Source organism: Megalobrama amblycephala, linkage group LG13 (assembly GCF_018812025.1).
Source record: "Megalobrama amblycephala isolate DHTTF-2021 linkage group LG13, ASM1881202v1, whole genome shotgun sequence".
In the NCBI taxonomy this organism is placed as follows: Eukaryota; Metazoa; Chordata; class Actinopteri; order Cypriniformes; family Xenocyprididae; genus Megalobrama; species Megalobrama amblycephala.
This window is the reverse complement of record NC_063056.1, coordinates 31909272-31932846: the sequence shown is the minus strand read 5'-3', so window position 1 is coordinate 31932846 and position 23575 is coordinate 31909272. Positions and strand designations below refer to the sequence as shown.

General features: G+C 36.8%; 1 protein-coding gene across 10 annotated transcripts in view; it reads right to left on the bottom strand.

Annotated features, from left to right (window-relative positions):
* zfpm2a (zinc finger protein, FOG family member 2a) overlaps window positions 1-23575 on the bottom strand; it is a 256881-nt gene that overhangs the window by 183788 nt on the left and 49518 nt on the right. For 8 of the 10 annotated variants that reach the window (XM_048211536.1, XM_048211537.1, XM_048211533.1 and 5 more), the window contains one exon: window positions 16702-16854. Coding sequence is in view for 1 of the 10 variants with exons in the window: in XM_048211532.1 (XP_048067489.1) it covers window positions 8547-8586 (40 nt within the window). In the remaining 9 variants the exon portion in view is untranslated. The other 2 variants (XM_048211541.1, XM_048211532.1) reach the window with 2 other exon arrangements.

Below are 23575 nucleotides of genomic sequence, written 5' to 3'. Positions count from 1 at the left end.
TTAAAAAAAATATATCATTTACATGATATATTTGTATAATTTGTGCACTTTTTTAGGTTTTGATATGAACAACATAAGGGAGAGTTACAATCTTCATTTTTGGATGAACTATTCCTTTCATCAACTTCATCATCTGTGAGGAAAAAAAAACTGATTAACAACTAACATGTTTGTGAGAATTAATGATTCAGGGTTAAAACTAATGTGAATGTGAAGTGACAACCGTAAACTGATGAGTTGTTCTCTTGAGATGAAGATATTGTTTACAGTGTTTCTTTCTGTGCAAATATCACAGCCGAGGAAGGCAAACTGTCAGCTCTGGAATCATCAGTGAGGAATTCAGGAAAAAGGAAGATAAAGAGGAAACTTTGGCAGGAAATGACCTCCACCTTTTGAAACCGCCAACCCTGATGCATCATAGACTGTTTTCCAACACAGCGAGAGACAGACGACAGACAGACAAACTGACAGCGAGAGAGAAAAGGAAAAGGGGAATGTTCAGAGAGTCAAAAATGACAGCATTCCTCCTCTTGAATGATGGATGTGCCAACTCTGTACACACATCTGTATTTTCCTTCCAGGAAATGCAGATGGTCAATCTACATACACAGTTACTCAATGAAACTCTCACAAAAGAAACAACTGTGCTGATTTCTCTGACAACCAGCGACAATAACAAGACCTGAAGCATACTCTATGTAAACTGCTACTGCACATAAACACAACGCTGCGAAAAGCTTTTAGCTGTGCATGCTCAATTACATGTTGCATTTGGAAATGTTCTGATTTTAATTCATAATGCCACCCATGTTGTGTTGTATTTTCAACATTGATGCAAAGGAGGCGCTACAGTAAACTTTAACATTAACAGTTCTTTTACAGCCAGTTTTCTCTTTAAGGTAAACTATTTATTTTCTCTTTTTTCACATAGATTGCTCTACGTTTAGAAATGCATCCATTCTTTTTCCTAGTAATTTTGTCATTAAAGGGATAGTTCACCCAAAAATGTTTGGGTTTTTTGATTCTGTCACCGTCAAGTTATTCCAAACCTGTATACATTTCTTTGTTCTGCTGAACACAACGGAAGATATGTGGAAGAATGTTTGTAACCAACCAGATCTCGCACCCCTTTGACTACCATAGTAAGGAAAAAAAAAAAAAATATTGTAATCAATGGGGGGTGAGATCTGCTTGGTTACATACATTCTTCCACATATCTTCCTTTGTGTTCAGCAAAACAAAGAAATGTATACAGGTTTGGAACAACTTGAGGAGGAGTAAATGATGACAGAGTTTTCATTTTTGAAAATGCCTTTGAAACAGCTATCCCTTTAAAACAGCTTCCCTAGATGTTTTTATTATTATTATTATTAATGTATTTTTAATTAATAACATGATAAATGTCTAGTTGAGAACAAGAAAACAGTCAACAAAACGAGACCATTGTTATGGTATTCCATCCATTTCATGTGTACAAATTATTATAGTATATAACAATAAAAAAAATATTCAAGGCTATTAAAAAAAAAAACTATTTTCCTTTAATGTTATTCAATCCTGTGAATATTTTAAAGTAACATTGTATTTCTATTTTAAAATGTGTGAATTTTTATGCAAAGTTTTAGATCAGCTAGTAGCTAGTTAAAGGTTCTCTAAGCGATCCTGAGCGGAGTAACTTCCTGTTGACGTTTGAAGTGTTGTCAAACAAAACAGAGGCTAGCTAGACCCTCCCTCCTCCTCCTCCTCCTCCCCTCCCATCCGTGCTTCCTGAAACAGTCATGAACGCGCATTTAAAATCATTCTTGTCGGTTATTGGCTGGAGCATGTTTATTATGATTCATGGTCCAGGCTGCACCAGTTTGTTTTTATTGCCGTTTTCGGAGCTTGTGGCGACTACAGAGACCGCGTTTTTTTACAGTGTGTCCAGGGGACAGGCAGCTAACGGATAGTGAGGAGATGTTTGCTGTATGTGACAAAAAATGTTTGGCCTAAAAACGCGTGACATCGCTTAGAGGACCTTTAAAGAGATAGTTCACCAAAAAATTATCCCATGATTTACTCACCCTCAAGCCATCCTAGGTATATATGAGTATCTTCACTCAAACAAACACAATCGGAGATATATTTAAAAAAAATGGGGGTCCACGATTTGGAGCCAAAAATAATGCATTCATCCATTAAAAAAAGTAATCCATACAGCTCCAGGGGGTTAATAAAGGCCTTCTGAAGCGAAGCGATGCGTTTTTGTAAGAAAAATGGATGCATTATTTTTGGCTTCAAAATGTGGGCTTTCACAACCATTATAAACCTTGGAGGACTAACTATTTTTAAATATATCTCCGATTGTGTTCATCTGAAAGAAGAAAGAAGAACCTATGATGGCTTGAGGGTGAGTAAATCATGGGATAATTTTCATTTTTGGGTGAACTATCCCTTTAAAGTCAATATTCATAGCTATTTTTATGTATAACACATCCAGTGTAATGGCACATATATTTGAACGTAACTCATCCAGTCTTGAGGTTTGGTAGAGCCAGGAATCCACCCAAGTATTTTGAATGCAACCACGTGATTTTAATGCAACAACCGAGTATTTGCGTTTGTGTACTTGATAAAAGCAGAAGATTAAAATTATTGTCTGTACATCAGAGCATTTGCTTTCTATTAGTTTGTGGAGTCAAATGGCTCCTTCAGCTTAGACAAGGCAAAACAACGCAAGCTGTTATTGGCAGCCAACAGATGTCGAAAAGGAAAGTTGGCATCCAGCAGCCATTCGTCATGAGACAAATCTATGAGGAACACAAAAAAACTACACACTTTCATCAGTGGAATCTAACAAAAAAAATGTCTGAAGTATGAGAAAGTCATCTCAGAGGAGATTCATTATTACCACAATGATATTCTCCTCCAAAACCAACGAATGCTTGAGCTGGTTTGCAGTCCACAAGAACATACACACACAGTCTTACAGCGTCAGAATTTCCCTGATGATGAAACACATCGACCAGACCGCAGACACAAAGATGTAAGCTCCATATACATTCAATAATTTGATAAAACAAAAAGGCATAAAAATAGAACTGAATATACTAAACCAACTGACTGGTAAACCACAGAATTCAAACCACACACACCACCCGTTTCATCTCCAACATAAACATATCCATGCACACACACACTGACATGTTGGCAGCCAAGTCAGCAAACACTCTCACTGCACCATTATAAGTTGAGTCTGTGATAAACCTCATCCAGAGATAGACGTGTCACCTGATAGGCCTGACGGAGCTCTCGTATGACATCACCATCTGCTGGGCGGAGCCAAGATGATAATCACACACACTTATTATGAAGTCATACTGACAGTCGATTACACACATACATTCACACATAGCAACAACAAACCTCCACCCGAGATCTCTGACTATCATTTTCCAGCACAGAATGCTGGCAAATCCTCACTATACTTCAGATTGAGCATAATAATCATTTGGACTGGCATTGGATCTCAAATAGACACTTTTAAAGTAGCTATTTCAGTCAGACGTGTTTCCTTTGTCAGATGAAAACTGAGAAGCAGTGCGAATTGGTTTGGAAGAGGTTCAGAAAGGTTCGAAGAGGTTTGAAACCGTCCTGACCATGTTGTTGAATGAGTTTTGCTCCAAAACCTAGTGAACAATGAACATCCTACTTAAACAGCATTTTAAGGCATTGCTGCTCATTTGCAAAAAGTGAAATCACTAACAGTTTTTTTTAAATGAATGACTTTAGGTCACTACAAACTGCTGTCAGCGTGATCGTCTCTTGGATCTCTCGTTAGGGATAAGAATGCACTGCGACAAGCTCTGTGAAAAACAATATGTTGATTGGTAAATACTAAAAGCCTTATCTAATTAAATATGTACTACTGTATCCAAACAAAAACATGCTAATGCCAAACTCTACTGAAAACAATTGTGAGTGCTATTTGTGTGGCACTGCTAACATAAATTGTGACAAAATGACTTCCATTCTATTCAATTTTTTTTTTTGGGGGGGGGGACCAAATATTGGGGGAAAACAAAAAGGATAATGCTCCTTTTTATTTAAAGGTATTAAATAATTATAGGATTTAAATTGATTTAATAGAATAAAGAAAAAGAAAGAGCACCAGTAAAATAACAAAAAAATATTGTATAACATGAAGTATTCAATTTGTTACGGTATCGTATGCCTACACTTTAAAAAAAAAAAAAATGCTGGGTTGTTTCAACCCATGTCTTGGTCAAATATGGACAAACCCAACCATTGGGTTAAACGTTTAGATAAATTTTTTAAACCCAATGGTTGGGTTTGTCCATATTTAACCCACACATGGGTTGAAACAACACAGTAGAGTTGTCAAAAGTAGTATTACACAAAAAAAATGCTGTGTTGTAGAGTTGTCAAAAGTACCGTCTTTGGTACCAAGTTGGTACTGAAATTTAAAAATGTGATGCTTTGAGCGCTGTTGAGCAGATTCATAAACACCTCTGATTGGCCTTTGTGTTCACACGCTCAACATATATGTCTGTGATTGGCTACAATGAACGACGCACGGGAGCGTTTGAAAGTACACGGAAGTGTTTGAATTTGAAAGCGTTTTGAAAGCGGGAGCGTTTCAAAGTATTAGCGGACTGGTCCACGATAGACACCTTCTTTCAAACACTCCTGCGTGTATCTGTGTAAGGTGAAGAGCGTCATTGATGACTATTTACAACATTTTTGAAGCGCTGATCATTGAAGCCAATCACAGACATATCTGATGAGCACGTGAACACAATGGCCAATCAGAGGGATTTACGAATCCGCTCAACAGCACTCAAAGCATCACATTTTTAAAATTTCAGTACCGACTTGTTGCCGATGACGGTACTTTTAACAACTCTACAACACAGCATTTTTTAGTGTAATATTACTGAAAACTGTTAGACCACTGTGGCAAATCAGCCTAAAAATATAACTTTTAAAACTTTTAGCCACCCTTACAACAAAAAGAGCAGTGTGTAACAAAGTGCAGATAGGCAGCATCAAAAACATCAAATAGGCCTACTGGGTCTCAAAGTCTATACAAGGTCATGGGTTCAATTCCCAGAGAATGCATGAACTGATAAATGCACACCTTAAATGCAATTCAAGTCACTTTGGATAAAAGCGTCTGCCAAATGCACAAATGTAAATGTTTTAATCATGGCACCTATAACAAGGCAGCTCACTGGCTTTGGAAACAAAGCTGAAAGAGAAACCGTAGCATCTCACGAAGAAGTGTAAAGAGCTGCAGAGAGCGTAAACAGATGGAGAAAGGCTTTACCTATCACCCCGCCTGCTCTCCAACCCCACATGTGCAACTCGAATGGCTATTTTACAGACAAATTACACCACAGGGCACGCTTTCCATTCGCCAACCTTTGTATCTGCCCTGCCTATAAAAGCACCAACAGACATTCCTCAGCACAGACTGAGACATCACACTCTCCTGCGAAGCTAATCGTGCTCCATCCCTAACGCATCAGCGATATTTTCATCTCTTCCTGTCATAAATTTTCGCTGGCCCCGGCTTGGCCCGGTTAACAATCAGGCCAATTTATTGGCATATTGGCATGAGGTGATAAGGGCTAAAAACAACAGCGGTGAGCAGCCGCTCGTGGAGATGAGCTGATAACGCTGATATGAGCTCCCATACAAAACATCTCACCCTCCATCACCTCTCTATCAAACTCTTATTACGATGAGAAGAAGTGAAAGAGGAGAGGGCGAGAGGGGTCTTCGCTTTGTCGGTGGGGGCGGGGACGAAAACTAACGCAAAATAAATATTAATAAAAAATGGAATCAGATGTAACGTTTCAGGGCCAAAAAACAAGGAGGAGAAATACATAATTTATCACAGTATTATCGGGATATCCAGGCAGCCTAATCAAGGAGCAGTGGATGACTATTTTTTGCCTTATCATCCAAAGTGGTGGAAACGGAGAGGGAATTATCAGCCGGCTGCAGATTGCTGGGTTGGAATTTTAATGGTAATAATCGCGGCTCTGATGGTATATCTCCCCGCCTTATCTTTCCCATTATCTGGCCCTATCTCATAGGCATCGGTGCAAATTAATGGTGCTTTTTCAGCACGGCCTTTTTATCATTGCTCAGAGAGCACCCAAGGGGAGAGAATAAGCAAAATATTAAAATACTGCATAAATCACAATTTTAGATAACCGTCCAACGTATGGCGGTGGCAATGGAGGGGGGCGTACGGTGCCCAACAACCTTTTTGTCCTTTAGAATGACTTGTTCTCTCTGTGCACTGGATCAGACGGCCTCTTCCTCTCTCTTCCTCTTCCTGAAGTACCGGAGAGAGGAACTATAGGCTCTGCGTGACCTTTCGGAGCTAGAGACAATACACTGATATTATGAACGCTCTAGTAACGGAGCTGTGAGAGCTGTTAGATAACTCAGACCTCAGTTCCTGGACATATCAGAAGGAAATCGTCGCAGATCGATTTGCATGCTAACGCCTCGGTCAACAGTTTAATGACTCAAGCTCATTTCTGCTATTCAAAAGCTGTCATGCTTGTCGAATGAGATAACAGAAAGTACCACATCAAACAAAACGCGCAAAGATTGCTCTGCACCGACTGAAAGCCTTCAATCGTATTTGTATTTACTGTACTGTACACTGGTACAGTCAATCAATATTTGCTCTCACACTCTCACTGCAATACGTCTTAATGTGTCACCTAAGTGACTGGATAATCAAAAAGGAATATATATTTTTAAAAACTTACTAAAATACACAGGATCAAAACAGCACGCACCATCTCATGCACACACACACACACACACACTCAAACAGAAGCATTTTCTTTCACTATAGTACACACTCTGCATGACGACACACATACAAATATCGAGCAGCGATAAAAATAAAAAAAAATGACTTTCAGAATTGTGCAACTAGTTTATCTCACTTGTTCTCATCCCCTTGGCTCAGTTTAACCTGTTCCTGAACATTTCACAACAGAGAAAGAAGATCCTTCATTCTTCCTCCCTGCGGTCCAAACACACACACACATTGCTGCTAAAGGCCCTGACCAGCGATCGCACTTCGACTCTTTCACTCACAAAAGATGTATGCAACAATAGCCAGCCCATTTAATAATTGTATAAAAGACAGAACTGTAATTTTATTGTCTGATTTTTTCACCATTAGTGCTGAAAATATTCAGGTACTATATCATAACAGTGTCCAAAAATAGGCCTGAAAAATGAAAATGCTCAAGCTACTGATGGTGTATATTTTATGAAACACATTATTTATTTAACTCTGTAGAGCTCTGCAGATTATTCTAGGCTGAGATGTGTCATATTTATTAAATATGAAAGTCATTTTAGACTACAGAAATACTTTTTGGAAGGACGCATTTAAAAAAAAAAATACTAAAACTAAATTGTTTTTCGTTTTACACATTTAGATATTGAGTAAAAAATGCAATTATTTTAGAAAAATAATTACATTTTAGAAAAATATTTCAGTCTGTATCAGCTCATCTCAGGTAGAATATCTGTGTGAGGAATTCTGGGCGATATTTATATTATGATATCCACATCTGACTCTAAACAGACCCTTGTGACCTTTACAAGAAACCTGGAAATGTTTTAAAACTACAGTGAACTACAAAATGAATGACAATTCAACTCAACAATCAGCATTTTATTATGCTTGCCAAGCACCATAAAACTAGAATAATGTAAAATAATAAAAACAAGACATAACCATCGCCTGTTAATCGTGGAAAAAATCTTCACAAGCCCAAATACAAAAAGATGAACTGACTCAAAACATTCTTTACACCTTTTTAAAGAATCAGCTGAACATATAAAATATAAAACTACTTCAAACTAAAACACTGAATCTGTGCATGTGATTCTATGAAACTTTCAGCACTAAACAAACACAGGCATAACTATTATATTATAACACAACTGCATTTAAAAATCTGCCTGATAAGGTATAATAAAACTAGAATATGCATAAAGAATAAATAAATGCAAAATGAAAACATAAGTAAGCCTACTGCATCACTATGGAAAACATCACCACATGCCTCAATAATTAAAAATAAAAAATGAAAGATGGACTGACTGTCAACAGACCCTCTCGAGGCTTTGAAAGAATCATCTTCAAATCTGAAACAACTACTTTATTCAGTCCCTGTGATTGTCATATGAAACTTTCAGCATTAAATAAGCACAAGAATTAATATTATACACCTCAATAAAACAAGAATATTCACGAAGAATGTGCAAAATGAAAGCATAACAAACAAGTCTTAAAAATCTTACATTGATCGTAAAATAAGCCTCAAATACAAAAACACAAAGAGAATTTAAAGAAGGATTAAAAGAAGGACATTTGCACCTGCTGCTACTGTCAGTTGTCATAAAAAACTGATCGATATCTGTCTCCCTTTCATCCAACTTTACTCCGGCTGGCTTTGAAACAAATAACAGTAATAATAACAAACCGAGTAACTTACGTTTGATTTGCCGGGGGTTGCTCTGCTTTCTGCGGGACATGTTGATCCGGATGATTATTGATTATTAAATATTATTATAGATTATTATGAGAGGTTATTATGGATCATCCAAGAGCCGAACGGGTCGCAGAAGGAATGAGGATTATTCACAGGCTCTTGCTCTCACACACGCGTCCCCCTCGCTCAGTGCGTGCGTGTAGCCTATATGTGTGTGTGTGCGCGCGGAGCTGCGGTCCGCTCGGACTGACGGCAGAGGGGAAGGCGTTTCGCGCTTTTGTTTGAACATGAAGTTTGATCCACCGCGGGCGCCGTACACACACAATCTCTCACATATACGGCTGTTAAACTTCACTGTTCGTACGGACTATTGTTCCAAAAAGCACTAAACTGACGCCAAACATGTTCATTTTTTGCATAAAAGTTATTTAAAAGGTTTAATAGATAGAAATCCCGAATAAAAGAAAGTTAAGTATTAATTTATCTATCGAGTAGAAAGCGTTTCTTTTACCTAACAGATATTACCAATGTGTCCTCAGAAATTACATGTTGTTGTGACAGTCCGAGTGAGGAGAGCTACACGTTCAGAAAAGTTCGTTAACTGTCAATCATTATCCGTATCCGAGTTTGCTCAAATTTGGTTGGCTGCTATTATTTGGAGGGCGGGGTTTTGGAACAGGTGTGGTTGAATTTAGAAGAGCCACGCCCATTAAACAAAAATAGTTTGTCGCTTAGATCGCTAGCTTTCTAAATTGCACATTTAAAATCACCATTGAAACCACACTGAGTAATAAATCATTTATATAGGGGCTTGGCTGACAAAAAAGTTTGGGAACCCATTTTACCGAACGACTTCTGTTGGTTCTCGTGCTTTTCTGCGCGTTCACGTCGTCGTGACGTTGTAAATATGTACTACCGTCGGAGATTTTGATACACTTGACAGAATTTATGTTTTTCATACACTTAAAAAATGAGACTTGTGCTTAAATGCTTTCAATTAGCTTTGTTGAAGTGTCTTTTATGAGTGTCGTTACAAATGTTTTTCTAATTGGATGAGTTGGACTGCATTGAAGGAAAGCCAGCACAATAAAAAGAATCAAGCATAGCCAACTGTAAAGATACTGAAATATAAATCTAACCTTATTTGATGACTCTTTTTGATGACTTTGACGTCTAAAAAAACAGTCCTGTAAAAAGAATTAACCTTTGATTAATAGTGTATATAATTATTAAATATGTGTATAATCTGTATAAATTCTATATATCCTAATTAATATGTAATTCATTTTTCCAGGAGCTCCTTGCTTCTACCTTCAGTTAAACAGCTAACAGTGATTGTAAATTAATTGCCTAAATTATTACATTATTCGCTAACTGCATTCTTTAAATTGTGATGTTGACATGCATTCTCAGCAAAGCTGCTTTGAAACGGTATCGTGAAAAGCGCTATACAAATAAATGTGAATTGAATTGAATACAATTATTAAATATTAAATCTGACCATAACTTGACAGATTCATATGAGTCTCAGATTCATATGCAGTTTCTGTGCATCATAAAACACCCTCTCACATGCTAGCTGAATAAAAATGTAGTGTGTGTGGAATCTTCTAATTTAATTTTAATGGCACATTTTTTGTGTGTTTCAAGGGAATATTTTGTGAATTAATTTAAAAAAATGTTATTGATTCGATGCAGTTCAAGTTTATTTTTAAAGCACAATACCAATCACTCTAACGTTGCTATACAACAAAACTTACAGAATGATTGCATGTCCTATTCAAAAAAAGTTTAAAGTGTCAGGAACAGTTTTAGAAATAATATAAAAAAGCAATAAAATAGAGAGGGGGAAAAGGCATATAAATGGTATGTCAAATGAATTTCCATGATTTCGTTTGTGATTACAGATGAGATTTTTTTTAGAAATAATTTAATAGAAATTGCACGTCTAGGTAATGAAATATTTTACAGATTAACATAACTAGAAAAAGAAAGAAAGGGAAAAAAAATTCAATGACTCTTCCAAGTCTAGAAATCAAAATTTTGGAAATCCATGAGGCAAAAATGCAAATGAGAAAAGTGCATTTTAACTCAAAACTGATCTTCGACTAACTGAAGACTTTCAATGTGCTACTTTCATCATGCATTTGGTGAAAAATACATTCATATATATTCCAAAATCCTGCAACGTCCACGTCACAGAAAATCTCTTTACTCAAATTTAAAGTATCATTTCTTAAACAGTTTCAGGGCCCGGAAATCGCCTTCTTCAATTAGCCAGTTGAACTGCCAAGTAAGACAAGCAAGTCGCCTGTGAAATTATCTTGTAACCCAATTCCGGGACTTTGGAACGGAGTCTGAAACTACGGCATAATTTCAAGGGGTTAACTAGTCAACAGAGCTGCACCTTGAGGAAACCTTTATCTGCCTCTGTGCAGTTTGCTTCTGCTTTCACCAGCCATTACACTCTGGCAAGAAGTGTGCTCTTCCCAGCATCCTCTGCTCCAGCGCTGGCGGGCTGCGAGCTCGAGCCATGAAGGAGAATAACGTTAGCGATACAGAGCTGAGTTCTAAAATTGTGGTGAAAAATCTATATCAAATTTTTATCATTTAATTATTTGTAATGTTTTAAAGCTCATGTTCATTACAACTTGATTTCTGCTGTCAACTCTAATTGCATATTTAAAGCAGTAATTTTTGTGACACATTCAAACATTGCTCTGTTGTTTGATATGTAAACTTCTCATTCAACCAATGGCCTGAGTTTGGGGTGGGACTAAAAACTTAGGATGAACCAATGGCAGACAATCATTATTTTTTGCAGTTCCATTTAGTACCATCAGTGGTACATGCCAACATGAAATTTAAAGGGGTCCTTGATTATGATTTCACCTTTTTAACTTTAGTTAGTGTGTGATGTTGCTGTTTGAGCATAAAAAACATCTGCAAAGTTACAACGTTCAAAGTTCAATGCAAAGGGAGATATTTTCTTTTAAAAAAATCACTTTTTAAGGACAACAACGGCTTTTAGGGAGTACAATGATCTTCTTCCCAGCAACTACATAAATTTATCCACTAACCATTCAGAAATGTTTCATTCTAAAAGTTGTAACTTCTTCCTGAGTTTCTCCGTCAGTGTCCGACTACGGTTTGAACAATGTAAGGCTGAACACCGTTACTGACAATCATCATTTTGGCTGTGTGAGATTCTCCAGCTTTGTTGTTGTTGAGCAACCAAAGTGCAAGCTGATAAAGCAGCAGCTCATTTGCATTTAAAGGGACACACACAAAAATGGCGTGTTTTTGCTCACACCCAAATAGGGGCAAATTTGACAAGCTATAATAAATGATCTGTGTTTGAGCTGAAACTTCACAGACACATTCTGGGGACACCAGAGACTTATATCTTGTGAAAAGGGGCATAAAAAGGTCCCCTTTAAACTGAGCATATTTACCAATGACTCATCTGTGCATATTATTCCAAATAATTAATCAAAAATAATTTGATTAATATTATTCATAAGTGATCATATTAATGAATGATATTAATATTAATAATTTTATTGATAATATTCACATGTGCATATTATTCCAAATGCTTCATATTTTAGCAAAATTTAATATGTAACTTCCCATTGAATACAGATTCAAACACAAAAAAGGGTAGCATGTGACGTTTCATGCTCTGAAAATTAGTGTCCATTATAGATAGATAGATAGATAGATAGATAGATAGATAGATAGATAGATTCTCATCAAATCTTTTCTAAGCTCTGTAGATAATATTGTTTCAGGAGTGTAACTAGATGCCCAGTTTGTGAGAAAAGGAAGGAGTTAAACTTTTAGCCAACTTAAAGCTTACAGTCTGGACCTACAGGCATTCTGACATTTCTGTAAAAAGCTATTCATTTCCATGTTAAAAAGCACATTATATTCTCAATTCAATTCAATTCAATTCAATTCACAGCTGTTCCCTTGAACTCTGGACCCCCTGTAATAAGAGTAATATGTTACATATATGTTCATTTCTATTGTGTGCTTGTGTGGTTTTCACTAACATTTCATTTGAAGGCCACAGCTGTTACAGTATGTTGTTTCATGTAATTCTGAATGAGGTTGAATATGACTTCTCTGGCCCTCCTGTGAGCTCCTGTGGCAGGTCAGGGGCAGCGCGTGTGGTTTGTATTAACGAGCACCTCCAAATTAATTAAGTGACCCCGGGCAAGTGCAGTGCCACCCTGTCCTTTCTGTCTTTTCATATCGTTCAAGGTTGGATTACGTCTGAAAACAGGTTTCATTTCTGAAAAAAGAAATGTACGCACATATGCAAAGAATTAAAGGCCGATTTAACCAATCAGTAATTGAATCTAAGTGTTTTGCTGTAGGAGATATAACTGCAGGAGGACACAGTGTGGAAATGCGACGCTGTATCAGTCACAGTGATCAGAAAACACTACTCTTTCTTAATTTAGCCTAATATTTTGTTTCAGGGGCAGATTAAATTAACACCAGGTCAGATAATAAAACACTGTATAATAATATACTGTATAATAATGATTGCTAAGGTGTTGTTCATCCCAAATTCAAACCACAAAGGGACATCCACTGCTACATGCATGTAATGAAATATAGTTACATTTGGCAACAATGCATTTCTCAGACTAATAAACCTTCCAGGCTGATATTTAGTTATTTTGAGATTATCATTCTATTTGATTGGCTGATTTACAGAAGTTGCCACTCAATCTAAAGTCAGTTTTAAAAAAAAATAAACTACTAACCCTGTTGATGAATAATGAATAAACATTTTCAGTTTTTTTTTTTTTTTTTTACTGAATTTACTAACTTTTTTTTTTACTGAATTGAGCAAATATATGCTCATTTAAATTTAGAAAAAAAATTCATGTTCCCATGTTTCTTAAGATGTTGGGTAAAATATTATATGAAAAAAGTTTAATAAAAATATATTTTTTTTTGCCATGACGTCTACATCTAACATGGAAAAACATACATTTTATTTTACAATATTTGAATATTACAATATTGTGAATATATATATTTATATGTATATATGTAAATTCTTAAATACACATGTATGTGTGTATTTATATATATACAATAAATATACACAGTAAACATTATGTAAACACACACACACACACACATATATATATATTATATATTATATATATTATTATATATATACACTTATATATACACTTTATCTAATTAAAAATGTTTCAAACTATTTTTTTCTTGTGAATATTGTTCGAATTGATAATCAATTAATAGGTTTTCTTGTATTTTCAAGATCTTTTTCCATCCTGATTTTCTTAATGTTCCTTAATGACATAAGTCTCCAGGAAGTGACATCATTTGTAGTAAGGGGAGGGGGATAACAGCACAAACATTGGTTAGTATTAACAATGAATTTAAAGAATTCTGTGATGATTCATGGTACTAATTTACAGAAATGCTTAGCACTGACCATTAAAAACCCATAATCAGTTGATCAGATTTCACTTATTTATTTAAAACGAGCAGCAGAAATTCCTAAAGTTGTGCATTTGACATTTCTCATGCCAAAACACTCCAAAAATAGGCAGATGTTTAGGCTTCTTTGAGCGTAAATTCAGAGAGTCCAGCTAAATTGTGAACTCCAGATTAATTTCACACCACAGCTCGATCCCTCGGGACCTTCGCATGCGTTGGATCTTATTCTCGCCGCCACGGCCGCCTTGTGTCGGTCGCGCAATTTGACTGACAGGTACAAATCTGTGTGAGGTGGAGGGCGCCTCCATCACGGGCTGCAGCAGATGGTTGAAATAATTAACATGATGCTGTTCTCATCGCAGGGGAAATCAGTGGCATGGAGATCATGCCGCTGCTACTTTAACACACATACAGTGAGGAGTTTAATGGTAACATTAAATGAAGGGATTTAAAAGACATATGGGATTGTGCTGTGATGATAAGAAATGCACAGTCATTGACTTGCAGCAAAACATGTATTTCAGTGGTGAAGATCAAGCTAATATTTGACCACTTAAAAAAAAAATGCTTCGCCTGGTAGCCAACTATAAAATCTGGTAACATCTAAATAAAGTCAAAAATATTACTTTATCAACCTGACTACACAGGTTACACTATTGAAAGTCATTTATAATGGATCAGGGCAAATAGAAACAGCTCTTTAAAGGTAAAAACGGCACATTTTCACTTTTCACACTGCAAAATCACTGTAAACGAGGTGTGTGTGCACAGCTAAATATATCTGTGTCTGCCTCCAGCACATTTAAATATGATTTACTGCCGTCTGAACTTCAGCATCAGCATCAACGGTGGCTCTTGAAGACGCAAGGCTGATTTTCTGCTCTATGATGCCACACCAACTGGCATTATGGGACTGGCTGCTATCCAGAGGAGGTGACGAGTGTGTGTGTGTGGGCGCTGTTAGACAGCTGGAGGAGTGGACGAGCATCAAGGCCATGCATTCATGTCCATCTGCTTGAAAAGAGATGGAAGGTCTAGTGTTGATAATGATGAAATTAATAAAGACCAGAAGATACAGAGAATAATATTGCTAGGAAATGACTCACAGTGTAAAACGTGTGTAGTCAGGTAACCTAAAAAAAAAAAAGCGCTCTGTGTGTTAACATCGAAATTGACTGGTTTTATTTACATTTATTCATTTAGCAGATGCTTTTTAAAACTTACAAAAAAGCCAACACTATGTGTGTAAATATATATATATATACACACACACATTCACTATAAAAAAGAATAGTTGATTTAACTTAGAAAAAAGTAAGTTACCTGGTTGCCTTAAAGTTTTGAGTTCACTGAAATTAAAAATTTGAGTTCATTCAATGAAAGTGATTGGTTTAATCAACAGAAACTCAAAATATTATGTTATCTGAACCGCATTAATTATCTGAGTTTATTTAACAAAAGAAAAAATGTTTTGGTGATAAATCATGAAAATATTTTTTTACAATGTATATATATGTATATAAAAACACACAATTAATATATTAATATATCAATATTTTATATACACACACAATTAAAATGATATATACAACTAATACATTTGAAGTCAAAAATATTAATAATAATATTAATATGACTAAATCAACGACATTATTGCACCACTGAAAGTTATTTGTAAGGATCAAATTACACTCTTAAAAATTAAGGTCCTTTTTGGGGGGGGCAATAATCTAAGGAAACTTTTTCCACTGTACATTCTTAAAAATAAAGATTCTTTTTTTTTTTTGGCATCTGTGGTTCCAGGGAAAACCTTCAACATTCATGGAAACTTTTCATTGCACAAAAGGTTCTTAAAATGTTCTTCACACTTCACACTTTAATGTTTATTTTTGGCGTTTTTTTACCTTTATTATGATAGGACAGTAAGCAGACAGGAAGCGAAGTGGGAGTGGGAGGGGGGGGGGGGGTGTTGGGGATGGGGAGACTGGATCGGAAAAAGGTTCACGAGCCAGGATCCAAACTCAGGTCGCCCGAAGCAAAACGCCGATATATTTCGAAGCGCTGCCCACGAGGCTATCGGCGCAGACAAAAATGATTCTTTTAAGAACTGTTCATTGAAAGATTCTTTGGGGAACCAAAAAATGGTTCTTCTATGGCATCGCTGCGAAAAACCTTCAAGTTTAAGACTGTAAAGAACCTTTTGTGCAATAGAAAGGTTCCATGGATGTTAAAGGTTCTTCATGGTCAATAGAGAACCTTTATTTTATAAGAGTGTATATAAATTCCCTTTTTATTACGCAGGATAATTTCTCTTTGATTCTTATAAAAAGTATTTTGCCTAAACTAAAAACTAAAAGCTGCCAATTATAATATTTTGATCCCCAACATGTGTGGGGACAGTCGCTGCTGTCGATCGTGTGAGATTATTTGATCATTAGTGCTTGTGTGTGTGGCGTTCTATAGAGATGCAGTGTGTATCTCAGTATAGCTACAGCATTATCAGTGTGCCATGTTCCCGCTGGTCATGGCACCGTGCCCCCCTCCAGCATCCGCAGCGTGCCAACAGATGTCTGTGAGCGTGCCCGCTTCTCCACCCCGCCTGCCAACCCTGCGTTCAGCGCCAGCCCTCTGCCCAGCAACACACTTCCACACTTCTGCTACACACCTTCTTTTCTCTGGCTTTTTTTCTTCCCTTCTTCTCTGTGTTGTTCCTCCGTTTCTTTGTTTTCTTTGCACTCGTCCCTTCCTCTCTTTCACCGCTGATTCCCATCCCTCCATTTTGAAGCTCTTCTTCGGTTTCTGTTTTGTTCTATAGGAGCTGGAAACAAGTAAAATGCACAGAGATGGAAATTATTTGATATTCTGTGAAGAGGACTTAGTAAATATAAGAAATTGATGGAATAATTTTGAGAAACAAGTTTTTTTTTTGTTTTTTGTTTTTTTGTTTTTTGGCCTTTGTGGGGAAAGACTAATTCTGGGGGAAAGGAAGATATTTTTATTTGTTTGTTTGATTGTGTTCTATAAATCAAAGATGTAAACTGTATTCTAAAATGATCATTTTTATTTCTATTATTTGCTGTTAGATTTTTCTTCAACTCTTTTTTTCCCCCATAAAAATATGATTTATATTATCATTAGAAACACATTCATAGTACATTCACAGATATTCAGATGTAAACTGTGTTCTAAAATGATCATTTTTATTTCTATTATTTAATGTTAAATTTTACTTCACCTCTTTTTCCCCAAAAAATATTGGTATGATTTATATTATCAGTAGAAACAGATATTCATAACCTATACTGTCAGATTTCTACTGAAAAAAAAAACTTTGTAAAATTGATAACTGTAATATTTTACTGATTCTTCAAGATTTTTTTATATTGATTTTATTTATTATTCTTTTAAATATTTTCTAGATCTGTGAATATCTGTTGCATATATATTTCACAGATTAATTGGGAAATTATCAAAATTCGTAAGATTATCTATTTCTGGTTAATATACATTTTAATAATAATTATTATAATAATTAATAATAATCATAAACAGTTGAATTCTATATTAATCATAATAGAAACAATTTCAGTATAATTAATATTTACCCTAATTTCAAGAATAACTAGAAATTCACATCAAACATATTCATAACTTTAAAATAAATAAAATAAATTTGAAAACAAGCAATTTTAACATTATGCCTTTAAAATATATACTTATATTCACATATAATATAATCAACTATTATATGTAGATCATCTTTCTTAATATTTTTTTTTCTTCTAAACAGTAACAATGCAAAATGGATTTGTTTCAACACACACACACACACACACACACACACACACACACACACACACACACACACACACACACACACACTAAAGAGTAAAAAGATGTCATTGTTTCCATAATGAGCTATTTATACCTGCTCTGACCCATAAAAATGACTTTTGTTGCTGTCAGGATGATTCAGTCATATTAAATAACATTTCTGGCTGTTTTAGATGTTACCACATGAAGCAGATTATATTAGGTTACCTGACAAAACATTTTTTACAGTGCAGGCTGAAAGAAATGACAGCAAGAGCTGTGAAATATTGCAACACATAAATATTGTACAGCTTGTGAAACAACATGCAGAGCCACCAGACAAATTTAGAGAACCAGATTTTCTACAGTTACATAACTGGCCGTATTTGAGAACAATTGTTCTGCATGTTTAAGACATATTTAATGACAATCTTATCAAGTACAAGACTGAAGATCAACATTGCATGACTAAATTTGCCAGAAAGAGTCGAGGAAATTGCATATGTTTAAAGAAGTCAATCCTAAACGCAAACCCCAAAAAGATTATTTTGCATCCTGACCATCAGAGAGATTCATTATCTTTTAGAGCATTTGTACATACTGTAATCCAGGCCAAATCATTGCTATTGTACATCTATATATATATATTACAACCAAGAGCAAATGATCAACCTCTTTATTTTTATCCAAATCCTATTATTATGTCCAGCATTGAGCAAAATATCCTCCCTAAGGGATTTATTTGCAGTCTTCCCTTCCGTTTAGGTTTGCGAGGATAATATTCAGAGGATATCAGTCACAAATGGCATATGAACGGGCTGTACACGCTCTGACAGAATAATTGCATTGAAATACAGCTGCACACAATTTCTGCAATACCTTCATTAAAGGCTGCCAAGGGAGGAAAATACACAGAATATCGAGTTGATTCATCTATAATTATTAGATTACAAACGGCCGGGCACAGTCCACAACAGTTGCGGTTAATTACATGCTTGCAGGGAGCACTTGCGCCCATGACAGATGTAACAATAACAGCATAATATCACATTTCTAAGCAGAGCTGCCAGTTAATCAGAGGCCCTTATTCTAATGCGCCTAATATAATTGTCCGATCCAAGGCATTTCATTTAAAACATCTGGACTAGAATGTTTGCATTTGGATCTTTGCACTTATTTATCTGTCGGTTGTTTTGCGGCTTGATGGTTTTGGTCGCAGAAGCAGCAGTGCAACACAACAAGAAAGAGAAGCAGGGAAAAAAAAAAAAAAACGCATCTGTATATTTTCACAGAGAGGTTGGGTGTAGACAGCTCAGAGAAGTAAATCTACATCTGCCAGCCTCCATGCAAATAGCGCCGCCATCCTTAATGGTGAAACCTTCGATGAAAAACAGATAAAAATATTAAATATTCAGGCGTCCCTTTCACCCAGTATCAAAAGGCTCCAGATGTGCCAGGCCGGAGTTGTTATCAGGCGGCCAAACGACAGGCATTGAAAGACATTCCTCTGAATTTCAGACCATATAAAAGTGTTTTATACGATGCAAATGAATGGTAATTTTTTGACTATGGAGGAGAAGCAGGGGGGAAAAAAAGATGCCAATAAACCCTATCATTTGGGACTAAAAGTCCACAAACGGGAGACACTTTGGATTCGCTTTGCCTGTCTTCCCGCGTTAGATGCCCGAGATTGCCGCGAAATTAATCCATTTAACAATCTGTGGCTTAAAATTTAAGGATTTCCAGTTTTTTTGGAATATCAATAAGTTCCAATTGAAGAGAGAATTCTTTTGCAATTCAGGCATGTGCGGGCGATAACGGAGGAGTTGGCATGGAAGGCAGGCAGAGATGGATTAATTATGCAGGGAACATGGAAATTCTGCTTATCAACGCTTAGCAAAGGAGCCCAGCTCACATAATCAGAAAAACCAGGATGAAAAAATATAACAATGTGGTGGCACCTTCCAGCTCATCGTCTTACAAGTTAGATTCTTCCTGTAATTAAAAACTAACATACAATTATATTCATATCTCATAGGCAGACTACGAGTGGTTATGTGTTAAATATCAGCACGGGGTATAAGGGTTGAGGTGGGGGTAAAATAAAATAAAAAATATATATATATAAATAAAAAACGTCTTACAGGGGGATGGAGGTCTCTCGGGACGGACGGAACTACTTAGCCAGGAAAACTTAAATTATCATTTAAAAGCCAGGAAAGACAAAGCTAGCGGAGCTCAGAGACGCCTGCTTATTTACGGCAGGCAAGCAGGGAGGGAATATATGCTCTGCTGCGTTCAGTTCTCACTTATCACTGGAAACTTTGAAGGGAACGTCAATGGATAGGGCTGTGCAAATCCCAACAGAGCATGTGTGATTCTGGCACGTGGGCCTTTGGCGGTGTTTTCGCTACAGCGATATGGCGAATAATACCGAATGATGGGTCATTTCCACTTTTGCGTTTAGAAAACTGGGATTTTGCAGTAACGTTTGCAAAGCTCTTTGTTCCTGATACTGTTTGGTGTTGCAAGGAACTGGAATAAGGTGGTGAAGCTTAATCCAAAACAGACCCTGATTTCTGCTGTGTTTCTTTCGTTCTGTTGAAGATACCTCTGTTTCCAGTTTTGTTGTCTGAAATGACTATTACAACTACAAATGCACGGATCATGGAAGTTTCAACACTTCACTGACTGTTCTTTCACCAGTAAACACCAGCAGCTTTTAAAAGGGACTCCCTTCTTGCAAATACATTTCAACGGTCTTATTCGTCACTCTTCCAAACTTTTACATTTTAGCAAATCAACTAAATTAAATGGTGGAACAAAACATTTCCCACAAGGCTCAGTGACTTAATCTGACCCTGTGGTTTTTAAAGACTTAAACTCCACGTTTACATTTTCAAACCTGGCATTTTTACTTGTGAGAAGTGATGAAGTTTGTTTGTGGTTTCTCCTCGTCTTTCTACTCTGAATACGGTGTTGAGTGCAACAAGGAGACATACTGAAAAAGCTAAACGAAAATGCATTTAAAGGAATAGTTCACCAGAAAATGACAATTTTGTCAGTTTTTACTCACCCTTACGAGATGTTATTTTTCTGTGAAACACAAAAGAGAATTTCTGAAGAAAAAGAAATCATATTCAACCACGGAAGCTTGTCTTCACCTCTGAATAAAAAAAAGTCCCCCCCCCCCCCCCCCCCCCACAATTCTGAATTTTTTTCTCGCAATTTACAGTTCACATTTCGCAATTCTTTTTTCTCAGAATTGTGATATAAACTCACAATTGTGTGATATAAAGTCACATTTGTGTTATAAAGTCAGAATTGCGAGATATAAACTCGCAATTCTAAAAAAAAGTGAGATAAAAATTGTGAGATAAAAAGTCGCAATTTTCTTTTTCAATTCAATTTTCTTTAATTAAACGTGTGTATGTTTTATTTTTCTTGTCTATCTTTAGCTTTATTTATTCACCTTTCTACAATAAAAAGCAACACATGACTTATTTTAACAAATGTTAATCCAAATGACATTTTTGAGCTTCAGCAAGGGGAGATTTTCAGTGAAAAATGAATGACATTTTAGGTTTGTTCCTCACGTAAAACTATAGCATGACCTCTAGAATATAGCACACTGTCATGCAGACTAAGCTCTTTCACTATTCATTTTTATCTGCCTTCATCTACCTGCTGTTCGCTCTCAGAGCTGTATAGCTACACACACTTAAGTCACCAGCAGCAAATCTCAGTTTTTTTGACTGCATTGAATTCTCTTGCCTGCTAAGATGAGCCTAAATGATCTTCCACCTTCCTGAAACACCTCACGTCTGCCCCTTTTGACACAGACCAACAGATGAAAGAAACCAGGGTTAGGCGAGACCAAATCTCCTCAGTTCATTTGCAAGATTCTTGCAGCTTTGAGGGATGTACCGCACCTGTTGCCGATGCCTCGATTCGTTTTTTTGATCGGGACGCTCTCTGACAAAGAGGAGAAGTGGAAGCAGAATAGAAAAGAGAGAGTGGATGAGATCCTTATCGAAAACTCTCCACTGGACAATGAATTTTTCTCCACCATTCAAATGTATCGCGAATGCTTGAGCGGTTCATTTCAGCCGATCCCGTGGGGCGACAATGGACCGGAGAAATGAGTGATGCTATCTCCCTCCTGATGTCATTTCCCTGATCCGCCTCATCCTCTGGCCCTGTGTACCTCCATTAATTAGAAAGCAGGGGGATTTCCACTCATCAGCTCATGGCTTTCTGCTTGTCTACTATCTGAAGACCTCTTTCCACTTCCTCAGGAAAGTCAAAAGGGAAAAACAAGAGATTGTTTCAACCCTATGGCATTAAGGCTTCACGATGAACATGATATTTAGCAATTTAAAAAGTGATGAAAGGGATAGTTCACCCAAAAATTTTGTCTTACTTACTCACATTCATGTCATTCCAAACCTGTAAGACTTACATTCATCCTCGGAACACAAATGAAGATCTTTTTAATGAAATGTGAGATATTTCTGTCCCTCCATTGACAGCTAAGCAAACTGACACTTTGACGCTTCAAAAAGTTCATCTAAAACTAATCCATATGAATTGAGAGGTCTAGTCCAAATTTTCTGAAGAGACACAATCACTTTATGTGATGAACAGACTGAATTTAGGCTTTTATTCACATATAAACAACTCAATCATATAATCAACATATAATCAACTCACATCAGTTTTGGTAAACAGAAGCTCAAGCATACTTACTTGATGCATGCGAGAACCAATGAGGTTCACTCTCGTGTGTTACGCAGCACTTTTGAGCTCACACAAGAACCAATGAGGTTCATTTTCATGTGTTACGCAGCACGTTTGAGCTTCCACAAGAACCAATGAGGTTCACTCTCGTGTGTTACGCAGCATGTTTGAGCTTCAACAAGAACCAATGAGGTTCATTTTCATGTGTTACGCAGCACGTTTGAGCTTCCACAAGAACCAATGAGGTTCACTCTTGTGTGTTACGCAGCACTTTTGAGCTTCTGCAAGAACCAATGAGGTTCATTCTCATGTTACGCAGCACGTTTGAGGTTCCACAAGAACCAATGAGGTTCACTCTTGTGTGTTACGCAGCACGCTTGAGCTTCCACAAGAAACAATGAGGTTCACTCTTGTGTGTTACGCAGCACGCTTGAGCTTCCACAAGAACCAATGAGGTTCACTCTTGTGTGTTACGCAGCACGCTTGAGCTTCCACAAGAACCAATGAGGTTCACTCTTGTGTGTTACGCAGCATGTTTGAGCTTCAGCAAGAACCAATGAGGTTCACTCTTGTGTGTTACGCAGCACGCTTGAGCTTCCACAAGAACCAATGAGGTTCACTCTTGTGTGTTACGCAGCACGCTTGAGCTTCCACAAGAACCAATGAGGTTCACTCTCGTGTGTTACGCAGCACGCTTGAGCTTCCACAAGAACCAATGAGGTTCACTCTTGTGTGTTACGCAGCACGCTTGAGCTTCCACAAGAACCAATGAGGTTCACTCTTGTGTGTTACGCAGCATGCTTGAGCTTCCACAAGAACCAATGAGGTTCACTCTTGTGTGTTACGCAGCATGTTTGAGCTTCAGCAAGAACCAATGAGGTTCACTCTTGTGTGTTACGCAGCACGCTTGAGCTTCCACAAGAACCAATGAGGTTCACTCTCGTGTTACGCAGCACGTTTGAGTTTCCACAAGAACCACTGAGGTT